General features: G+C 38.7%; 1 protein-coding gene across 1 annotated transcript in view; it reads right to left on the bottom strand.

Annotated features, from left to right (window-relative positions):
* The window catches only part of LOC126194705 (ATPase family AAA domain-containing protein 2-like), a 220,538-nt gene that overhangs the window by 108,391 nt on the left and 99,891 nt on the right, over positions 1-12,256 (bottom strand). The window contains exons 7-13 of the mRNA XM_049932942.1: positions 9,097-9,199; positions 2,908-3,042; positions 2,509-2,656; positions 2,016-2,412; positions 1,680-1,928; positions 526-738; positions 118-299 (exon numbers count right to left, since the gene is read on the bottom strand). Coding sequence (XP_049788899.1) covers positions 118-299; positions 526-738; positions 1,680-1,928; positions 2,016-2,412; positions 2,509-2,656; positions 2,908-3,042; positions 9,097-9,199 — 1,427 coding nt within the window. The remainder of the gene's footprint in view (positions 1-117; positions 300-525; positions 739-1,679; positions 1,929-2,015; positions 2,413-2,508; positions 2,657-2,907; positions 3,043-9,096; positions 9,200-12,256) is intronic.

The following is a 12,256-nucleotide window of genomic DNA, read 5'->3' on the forward strand; positions in this document are numbered from 1 at the left end:
CCTCTCCAGCAAATAGAAATTATGTGAGACTGTATTTTTGCCGTTTGATCACCATCCATCAACACACAAAAATAAAAATAGTCTGTAAAAGAAATAAATATATTAATTAAAACATACCCAATAACATTCCGAGATGTGCTGTGAGGAAATGACAGTCTCAGAATGTCAATCGCTTCACCCAGTAAATCCTTCAGCAGTGGTTCAACAAGCTGTGATAGTTTTCGTCCAACACATGGTGCAACACGATGTGCTGCAGGCACTATGTACTTTTTTGCTCGCAGAAAATCTAATTTATCCACCTTGCAATACAAAGAAAAAATTGAAAACCCTATATAACATTATAAATGTATGTACACTGTAAACATTGCCTACTGATACGGTTTAATGTCAAAAATGGTATTTGCATATTTAAAATCAATTTGATGATGATATCACAAAAAATTAAACAAATTACAAATAACAACCACAATTAGGCACTGCAGTAAATATCACTTGCGAAAGAATGCAAATAACCTTAAATATTACCTTCACTGCTTTGGGATCAACCAGCAATTTTTGCCTCGAATTATAAATCTGGGGATATCTCCGCCTTAAGCTTTGGATTACAGCTTCAGAGCACAGAGCTTGTAAGTCAGAGCCACAATAACCAACTGCCTGTTCTGCCATTGAAACTAATAAAGATGGTGGAGGTGGTTCCTGCCAACGGCTGACATGGATGCGCAAAATTTCTTGCCTTTCCTGTAACAGACAAAAACAAACATGACAATTATTATACATGTAACTATGAAACATTACATCTACTATATGTTTGTAAGACATTAACACCTTAGTCCTTATCTCAGGGCATGAAGAGAGGTCGACAAAATCCTAGTGAAGGATATGGTTGAGCCTTGCAAGGCCAGGATGGTACTTCGTGATTGGAGGAGTTCTGATTGGTGGCTGGCTAACTGAGTTACTGGTATCAGAGGAGATAGCCACGGGGATCTGTTTATGGATGAGGCGGATATTGTCAACGAAGGCTCATGTAAGGTCATCAGTACAGTTTGACAACACCTGCTTTCCACTGAAGATGCAACATCCAGGAATGACAATGCTGTAAGGAAGACACTTTCTGACACGTAATAGGTGACAGCTGTCAAAGTGGAAGCACTATTGGTGGTTAGTGTGCTTCATATGAATGGACGTATTTATGGTGCCATCTGAGAGGTGGAGATCACCATCTAGGAAGACAACTCGTTGAGCTGAGAATGACCAGGTGAAGCGGATTTGAGAGTAGGTGTTGAGGTTATGGAGAAAGAAGCAAAGGTTATCCTACTATGAGTCCAGATCATGAAAATGTAATCAGTGAATCTGAAGCTGACAAGGAATTGTAAGTGTTAACTGATAGAAATGATTCCTCTATATAGCCCATAAATATGCTGGAATATGATGTTGCAATGCAAGCACCCAGGGCAGTTTATAGATTTGAGATTTGGCCTTCAAAAGTAAAATAATTGTGTGCCAGGATGTGATTGGCAAGGACGATTAAGAAAGAGAGAGTTTGGTAGCAGGAAGACTTGCATAAAGACTTGCATAAAGAGTTATGAAGGTGAATTTTAACTCTTGCTATCAATTTCTGTTTAAAAATGAAAATACACATGTGGACATCTGAAATAAATTTAGAACTTTATAAGCATTACCTTCTTAGCTGGTAGAGGGAAGTAGAGCTCCCGATCAAAGCGACCAGGCCGCCTCAAAGCAGGGTCAATTGCATCAATTCGATTGGTTGCACCAATGACAATAACATCACCCCGGTTATCTAGGCCATCCATGAGGGCAAGTAGTGTCGACACTATACTAGCGTGTATCTGATCTTGTTTAGAAGAACGAACTGGTGCCAAACCATCAATTTCATCAAAGAAGATTATGGACGGACGCATCTCATATGCCTGTGAAAGTACAACATTGCCATTAAACACTATAGAAGTAACTTAATACAAAAACACAGCATAACTGAATGTGATGCCTTAATATACCTGTTCAAACAAAAGACGCAATTGTCTTTCTGATTCTCCTACCCACTTATTAAGACAATCTGCTCCTTTACGCATGAAAAATGATACTTTTCGATCACCTTGACAACATTCATTTGCAAGCGCCCGAGCGATTAAGGTTTTTCCTGTCCCGGGAGCACCGTGGAAAAGAACTCCTTTCGGTGGCCTTATACTGAAGCGATCAAACACTTCTTTGTATAACATTGGGAAAACTACCATCTCTTTTAGACAACGTATATGCTCTTCCAAGCCACCAACGTCCTCAAAGCGTATGCTCGTATCTAACACGACGGGATTAACATCGGCGAGTTTTTTGCTGGCTTCATGTGGCCTACTACTCACAGGAAGATCATTTGTATGTATGTTTATGGGAAGGCAACTGTAAAAAGAAAAGTATCATTAACATCTCATTTAGGCACAGAAATCTTATTTTATTGTATGAGATTTTGCTCCTTTCGATTCCATTATAGTTTACCGTGTCCTGCTTTTGCCGTGGCCCTTCACTTTTTTCCTGTCAAATCTTTCTTCTTCACTGCTGCTCGACGAACTGTCATCGCGGTGTCGTCTTCGTCTGACAGACGATAAAACTGTACGGAAGATTCGGGACGATCGCCGTGGTGGATCTAAAAAATATTAATGCCATTTTACTGTTGAAGTAAGTCCACATCTGGGTTCCAAACTTTGAATAAATGCATGCTATTTATAATTTTACATATACTGCTTACACCCCTCAGAACCTGCCATAGCCTCAGGCCAGTAGCAGGGTGCCATTATTTCGCCATATCCCAAACAGTGGAATTTGCGTGCAAGGATGAAAGCGACATCATTGGGGATTGTTTAGGCACTGTGTCCTCAGATTTCACTTTACACTCACCAACATTCACCTGGAACCTCTGCACAGTCGGTTTTGTCTTTCGAAGGTGGTATTTTTCCCTCCGCACTTCCACTTCTTCTTCAGAGTCTGACGAAGTCTGACTGCTTTGTGAGTCACTTGCATCATCACTATCTTCTGAAATAATACAATTGTATGTTATTTAGCAACTTCATATTAATCACTTCCCACATCTGATTGATTCTAAAAGACATTATACAATGGAGTAACACCAGGTAGGAATATCAACAATGTAGGAAAAGATAGATTACTACTTATTGTAAAGAAGACATGTTAAGTTGCAGATAGGCACAGCTTTTGGGCACAACTACAGCCTTCATTAGCAAAATAGAGAAACACACACAATCAAGCACACCTCAGGCATACATTACTGCCAATTCCGACCTGCCAGTTGTGTGCACGAGGTATGCTTGCTTGCTTGCTTGTGTGTGTGTGTGTGTGTGTGTGTTTCTCTTTTGCTGATGAAGGCTGTGGCCGAAAGCTGTAAGTACACACCTTTTAATGGTGCCTGTCTGCTTCTTAACACGACATTTTTTTACAGTGAGTAGCAATCCCCTTTTCCTATGTTGTTGTTAAACAATAGAGTAATTGACACACAAGTTACAAACGTGTTGCTGTCATCCATTCACAGATTATTTTGAACACCATGGGCATGGTCCTCTAGGAGGTGGTATGCCGTTGCCGTCCTCCAACCTTTGAACTGACTTATCCAGCCAGTTATAGGGCGACCTACAGTTTGATGTGGATTCTGAACACGATGCAACTTTGCATTTTTCACATCGACAGACATTTCCAGAGGTTAAAGAAGTGTGAAGAATGATTAAAAGAAAATCTCTGAAAGTTTGGAATTTGAAGTTAATGTCTCCAGAATTCAAAAAACACAAGAGAAAGACAATTGTATTCAACTGATTTAACTTGCAAATATTTTTGAAATCACTCATCATGAGTAGAAGTCAATAGCTGAAGTTTAAACTCCAGAATAGTTCATAAGGCATTGCAGGGAAAATACTATGCACAGACTTAGTTATGAGTAAGTATAGATTCCAAAGACCAGAAAACACGGTACCAGGTAGGATTGACAGAGGACATCAAAAAAGTGCAAAGAAGGGCAGCTCGTTTCGTGTTATCGCACAATAGGGGTGAGACTGTAACTGTTATGATAAGCGAGTTGAGGTGGCAGTCACTGAAACAAAGGCAGTTTTCTTTGCGGTGAGATCTATTTACGAAACTTCAATCACCAATTTCCTCTTCCGAATGCTAAAATATTTCGTTGACACCTACCTACGTGGGGAGAAATGATCATCATAATAAAATAAGAGAAATCAAGAGCTCGAACGGAAAGATTTAGGTGTTCCTTTTTCCCAGCGCCATTCGAGAGTGGAATGGTAGAGAAGTAGTATGAAAATGGTTCGCTGTGAACCCTCTGCCAGGCACTTAGGTGTGAATTGCAGAGTAACCATGTAGATATAGAGTGTAGTACTGGCTAGTTCATAGTTTCATGCATATTCTTTGCACTAGCAGCGCACGAGTCAATTGTTCACGTGATTGTTCGAGCAACAGCGATAAAGTAATCGAGCGCTTTGTTGTACCAGGAAATCTTGAGCTTGTTTGAAGGCAGGTTTCATTTGCCCATCCCTAGCCTCCCAAATTCTTCAAAATAAATCTGCACATGACCTTAGTAGCTAAAGCTTCATCTGTTAAGACGACGCTGTATTTCTCAAATAATGAATTGGGAAAAACCATCAGGTAAATATGGCGACTTTCAGAGTTCCAGAAGCATTTAAAGAATCTACAAAATTCTAAGGCAGAGAATTTTCCTATTCCAAATGATGACTCATTTTACTGGGAAAACATGACCAGACACTACATTATTTGGTCAAAAATGGTATTAATCAAACAAAAAATGCTGATTTTTCCAAGTCCACATGGCGGTATGAAAACGGATCATGGCAGCTTTACAGCGAAAAGCTGTTTCAGAGGGTTTTGGTGAATGGGGAAATTATCAACAGTGAATAATGTGTATATTCTCCTAGTCAACGATCATTGTTCTGTACATTTCAATTTGCAACTTCTGGTTTCAGCTATTGGAGCCATGCTGGAATAAGAATAGCTGAACATGAAACTTCTACCTCTCACAGAGATTGCTTGTTAAAATTGAAAAACAAAGGAAACAAGGTGAATACAATTAACAAACGGTTGCTCACTCTGCATTAGCATGAAATTATGTATTGAGGCAATGTGCTAAGAAGCGTTGTTCCTGCAGTTAAAAAGCGAGCTTCTAGGGGTCTAGCATTTCATGGAGACAAAGGGTGTTTAGCTGTGTAAATAATGGAAATTTCATTACATATCTGGAAACGACTGCAGAGTATGATTCTGGTTTTGGCTGAGCATATAGCATGGTTTGGTAACTCTGGAAAAGGATGTACTTAATTCTTGTGACCAGTAATTTATTAAACATTCATACGTCTCACAGGGATGCCTGTGACTCAAAGAAGAAGTAATTAAGTTATTTCTTCTAAATATTTTTCAGATATAGTAGATTCTACATCAGATATATCACGTAATGACAAGTTAATCAAACAATGGAAAATCCAGGATGGAACGTAACAATATTATAACTCAGTTGAAAGATTACTTTTTTTAATAAAAAAATGCAGGTCACACTGGAGAGAACCTTTTCTTCATTCCATGCTCAGCTCACTTTGTGAAACTAGTTGGCTCACGAGCTGCACAATGCTGCAATACGGTTTTTTGAGTTAATTCAAAGTTTAGCCAGTTTCTTTGTACATTTGACAGGTATATGGAACATCTTGGAACATTTTTTGATTCTGCGAGTATGACACTTAAGTCACCGTGTACAACTCAATAATAGCATGTAAGGATGTTTGTAAGGGTTTGAATTCAGTTTGGAATGCACTGTTTTCTGCATTAAGAACAGTTTCAGAAAATGAGAATTGTAGAGTTAGATGTGAAACTTGAAGCCTTCTTAGAAAGTTAAGCAGTATTGAAGCAGCTTTCATGATCGTGTGCAAGCTAAGATATAGACATTTCTGCTTTTGTTGAAATGTTTCACACTCTTGCAATGTTTTTAGCTGAGCTTCAGACATCTTTTTCATTTCACAAGGATTCAGCTGAAAAGAAGTTTATGGGGATATGGTATTCGAAATCAGTTCCATGTCCTTCAGCTGCTGAGAATCAAAAAGGAAATGAAACATTTAAACACAAGAAATTCTTTGATGAATCATCTGACCCGAGAGAAGAACCCATATGTCCTGAAGAAGAAACAGGGTCAGAATATGTTGAGATCTGGAGAAGCGTGAATATGGTGTATTCTAAGATCATACAAACTCTACAGGATAGGTTACAGAAGACACAGAGAATATAACTTTAAGACTTTAATTTCTCTCAAATGTCACCAAACTAGAAGCTGTTCTAATTTATGATGCTGCAGAGAAACTTTATTATATGGCCATTTATAATATGGCACCCTTGAGATCATCTATCACTTCACTCCACTTTCACAATGAACAAACTGACTTCATAATTTCTCACGAAATGGTACAGTATGTTGCTTCACACTGGAGACAATGCCGATGTCGAAACTTTGTTCTAGCAATCACATTTAGGTCTTCAATATTTTGTCAGCCGAAGGACATAACCATTCAAATTCTTATTTATGTCTCATTCTTTACCAGGCAGTTAACTTAATCCACTCATGTTACAAGATACAGCACAAAATTTCATTGGTATTTTTACAATCATCAACTGGGGAAGGTTGAATTAACACACACAGACCTCAATTATTTATGGCACACATGTATTATCTGCAAGAATAATAAATGTGTTTCGCAGCCTCATCGCGGAAACATTAGGCTTAACTCAATGCCTGTTTTTTACTTCTTTTAAATTGTAACTAATTAATACGTACAAAATGAACTGCAGTTCATCGTCAAAAGTCGAGTTCACTCACTAAAAGAATAAACATACTCAACTACAGCTCAACTACAAGCTGAACAGGCGAAAATTTCTTCTACCAATCGGCTGACTGTAAACAGAAACATGAGAAAGGTTCAACAAACACTGTTTCCCACAAGGGAGACATTACACACCATAAGTAGTAAACAAGTAATCTATTATTAGAAAGCATGAGAAGTGACAGAAAGAAGTCAAGAGGTCTGAGACAAGGATGGACAGATGAATGAGGAACATGAATCGTGTGAAAACTGAACAAACAACAAAAATTGGAAGGAAGAAGTGACGGAGGAGCATCAAACTAAGTAAAGAACAGAAGACACGAAATTGCAGAATAAACAATAAATGAAGATAATTTAATATGAAAATGTAGAGGATAATAAAATAAAAGAAAGCGGAAAAAAGACAAAGAGAAAGAATCTAAATCATCTGTATAGTGGTGAAGCTATCAGAGCCATGGATAGTATCTTAGCACACTGTCTATGAAAGCAAACTATGTCTGCCAGCAATACATACTTCTGACATATGTTCAGTCATCCTAAGGGGCAGTTCAGCTGACATAAAAAGCTGAACAACACGAGCATGTGTGACCTCAACATGAAACTTCCCAACTATCAACCAATGAGAAATACTGTATGTTAACCCAACCCAGAGCAAATGTGGAACTACAACTTACTTGCTGTGATATCTTAAGGGTTTACATTTGTTATTACATTCTCTATCCATTTTTTATACACCTTACATTCTTTCTATCTGCCAAAACTGAGTGTAAAATGTCTATTTTCTTTCTATGGTACTGATTGCAGTTTAACCTTGTTTAAACATTTCATCTGTTATGTTAAGTAAGATGCTGTTACCAACAATTATAATATTAATTCAACCAAGATAGTGATTTATTGTTTCAAATTTTAACAAAAATAAAGCATTTGCCAATTTGAAGTAATTTTTAAACCTTACAGTCTCTACTAACATTGTCCCACTGAAACGGGAAAATGTAAATAATGAAACACAGCACCAATTACTTAATTTTTCTTGTGCAGCATGACACTTTTCGAGTATCTATTCCTGTTAAGTGCAAATATTTACATAACTATTTTGGGTGGTGCCTGCATATGTGGTGTTCTGCGTCTCTTGCACTGTAATTGCTTTTTGAGGTTATCAGGTACTGTGCCATCTGTTATGCAACCCCCCCCCCCCCCCCCCCAGTCACTCACATTGCTTGTTTGTGAAACATCACAAAAAACACACACATAAATATTTGCACTTGATAATGAGAATAAATTCTCAAAACATGTCTCACTAAACGTGGGGGAAAATATCTTAGTTGCTGTTTTTCAACCAAAAACATCTGAGCAATGCAATGTCAGCAAAGATGTTAACTAGTGCTACAAGTGGTTCAAATAGCACAGAGGTGTCAAGATGATCAGAAGAATCACAAAGCTGCGCATACACTGTAGAGACAGTTTAGAAATGGTTAGGACTGGTCATGATACCTTTATTCGAATGAACCTATATAGTTACTCCCATCAGCCACCACACCAAGCAGCAACTGGCAGCAGTAGGATATCAAGGAGGACTAGCTACAACGTTCATCCATTTACTGGTTCAGCCAGCATAATTGTACGTCAATTACATCAGTTCTAATCTCCACAAACATTTTTTTCGTAAAGCACAAATCACGGGAAAATTATAAATCTGTTCACACAAAATATGGTGTGAAAAAACACTGTCAACATAAACAATTTGACAGAAAAGTAAAAAAAAATGTTGCAAACAGCAGGAAAACACTAATTCTGCGAACATAAAAGCAGGGTTACACAGTATATATGCAAAGTATTATCTGATGTAACATTACAGGTTTATATTGTTCATTGACAGATTTTGATAATATTATTGTAAAGCTTTGCATGGTTCACTGACGGATTTTGGTATTATTGATGTAACACCATGTAGAATATGAGGATAATTTTGATTTAATAGCAATTAATAATAATAGTAATAATAAAGAAGTTCAGGGACCAATAGCATGTAGAACAGCTGAAGAAATCCCAGAACTGGATTCACAGTTTAGAACTTACATATTTAACACACCATGCCACAAAATGAAAGTGGGAATATGAGGTTGTCACATCAGACAAAATACTAATACAAATATTGTAATATCAGTCAAAGAAAAACCTGTAAATATCTCACACACACCATTAATTTTGCGAGATCTTGGTGCAGGCTGCTGCTGAGGATACATCAATCTGCGAGTTGACCGCCTTGGCCGTTTCACTCTTGAGTACATATCTTCAAAATTCTGTTGAAAGAAAGTATGAATAAGTTTGTGCCTATTCTGCATAGCAGTAAAATTAATAATGTGTGATATAACAGAATGCATAAAAAGAAAAAGGAAGAAATCCACTGATTAAAATAACTCCAGGATTTGGTCTGTCAAGTTTCCCCAACATGATTAATAGTGAACTTCTGAGTGCTCAGCCAAGTTGTCGTTTCCATTTCCTGCACAATATTTCACAACCAACCAAGCCATCTTCTTCAGTGCTGCGAGTTTTTCTAGTATCTGTACTTGTTGCCTGGACTTCCACCACACTGGAGTCCATGCAGTGAGTGCACGTAATAGCAAAATTCTCAGACCTTGAAGAAGACGGCCGGATCGGCCATCGAAGTATTGTGCAAGAAATGGAAACAACAACTTGGTTGAACACAAAGAAGCTCACTATTAACCTTAGGGTAATAGAAAGCTATCTTTCTTGATGGTGGTTCACTAACTCAGCTGTATTCCCAAAGTTCCATGTCATTACAGTGTAACTCACAGAGCTAAAAGGAGTGGGTACTTTACATGTGCTCTATCCACCGATTATCTTAGCCAAATGTGACTTGCAAAGTAATTTTATGGGAAGGGGGGAATGATCTTCATCCAGTCCGCCCCCAGTAGCTGAGTGGTCAGCACAACAGAATGTCAATCCAAAGGGTCCGGGTTCGATTCCTGGCTGGGTTGGAGATTTTCTTCACTCAGGGACTGGGTGTTGTATTGTCGTCACCATCACCATCATCATCATCATTTCACCCCATCAATGTGCAAGTCACCGCAGTGGCATCAAATCGAAAGACTTGCACCCGGTGAACGGTCTACTCGGTCATCCAACAAATTGAGTGATTTATTAGAAGTATAGAGACTGATACACTACCACAACACAAAACAAATTAAGACTGCTTGCATTATTCGGGGCTATTTCCCATGGCATATTAATGCACAGCTATTTTTGCACCTCTATATGGGCACTTACTAATGCTGCAAAAAGTTTCATCAACATAGATCATCGATTGGTAGTGGACGAAAAGTTTCAAACAAAGTGTTCTTGATGATAAAAAAAGCAGTTAGTGCACAACAGCAAGAAGACCCAAATGCAGAACTATTTTGAGCTGTGCAATGAACTAATGAAGATTTGTGTGAACTCAAACAGGCCTCACTTTGAGAGCAATCACCAATAACTGAACACACACTGATGGGGAAGGGGGGGAGGGATCAAAAAACCAAAAACTAATTAGTGCAGGGTAACTGCAATTTTGGGAATACATTTTTTTAGGTAATGTATTTCAGTGATGAACACTGGAAGATCATAGGTTAATGTAAGTGTGAGATAAACCACTGAAAATGTGAAATGCTGGTACATTAATAAATAACCAGTGTAACAGCCAGAATGTTGAACGCAAGCACGCAAACGTGCATGCATTGTGTTGTAAAGGTGCCGAGTATCAGATGCGGGCTGGAGTTCCATGCCTGTTACAATTGGTTGGTCAATAAAGGTACAGTTAATGCCGTTTGTGGATGACACTGGAGCTGTCGTCCGATGTTATCCCATATGTGCTCAACTGGAGAGAGATCTGGTGATTGTGCAAGCCAAAGCAACATGTCAACACTCTGTGGAGCATATTGGGTTACAAGATCAATATGTGTGTGAAAACACCCCCTGGAGTGCAGTTCATGAATGGCAGCACAACTGGTCAAATCACCCGACTGATGCACAACTTTGCATTCAGGTTGCATGGGATAACCGCAAGAATGCTCCTGCTATAGTACGAAATTGCACCCTAGAACCCAATTCCAGGTGTAGTTCTAGTATGTCTAGCCCACAGACAAGTTGGGTGCACGTCCTCAACTGGCCCCTTCTAACCAACACACAACCATCACACAACCATCACTGGCAATGGCGCAGAAACAGCTTTCATCAGAAAATACAACAGACGTCTGCCATGGCCTCCAATGAGCTCTCACTTGACACCGCGTAAGTCGCAAGTGGCAATGGTTTGGGGTCAGTGGAATCCAACTGCAGGGTGTTTGGCTTGGACCTGCCCTTGAAGTAATCAATTTGTAACTTTTCATTGTGACACTGTGGTGCCAACTGCTGCAGATGCAGTACGGTGCAACAGAGCAGTAGGCTGAACACAAAGGCCTTCCCTCTCGGTAGTGTCATGTGGCCGTCCAGGAACTGGTCTTCCTGCGACTGTACATTCACATGACCACTGCTGCCAGTAAACATATACAGTGGCTACACATCTGCCAAGTCTTTCCAAAACATCACAGAATGGGCAACCAGCTTCTTGTAGCGCTATCACACGACCTCATTCAAACTCAGTGATGCGTCAATAATGGCTTCTTTGTCATCTTAAATGCACTCTTGACATAATCTTAAACGCATTCTTGACTAACATCAACTCACCATGTTCAGTCTCCAATGTAAATAACATTCACGACCATTACAGCGTGTATTTAAAGCAAATCTGTTTTGCATCCTCATAGTGGCACTACTCACATCAACCTTAAGCGACTGGCACAAAATTTTCATAGACATCCCCTTTCAGGGGCAGAAACACGCCTATCAACTTTTGATTTGTTTTGCTGTTCCCATCCAATATTTTTAGAGCACAAGAAAACATCTATTGTAAACTTCCATCAACTTCTTGGGTGTTAACAAAACTTGCTACAGTGCACTAACATACTCGTCACATACTAATGCGCTACAACAAATCTCTCCTAAAATTACTAATGTAATTTCTTCTGACAGTAGTGTCCTCATAGTTCCTAGCAGTTCCCGTCTTTTTATAACACTGGAGATCCTCACAAATGGCAACATTAACTTATTTTGGTTATAGCATATAAGGTAACTTTTTGAAATGATACAACCTACACTTCTAATAAACTGTTTCCACTTTAGATTTCCTTTTTCAAGGAAGTGGTGTGACGTGTTAGTAAAAAGGATAGTGGCAAGAACATTTATTTACATTGACATCAATCAATAAGAGAAAATAAATTAAAAACAAATCCCATACAAAAAGGTCAAACCGCATACTGTGC

The sequence above is a fragment of the Schistocerca nitens genome, chromosome 7, assembly GCF_023898315.1.
Source record: "Schistocerca nitens isolate TAMUIC-IGC-003100 chromosome 7, iqSchNite1.1, whole genome shotgun sequence".
NCBI classification, from domain to species: domain Eukaryota; kingdom Metazoa; phylum Arthropoda; class Insecta; order Orthoptera; family Acrididae; genus Schistocerca; species Schistocerca nitens.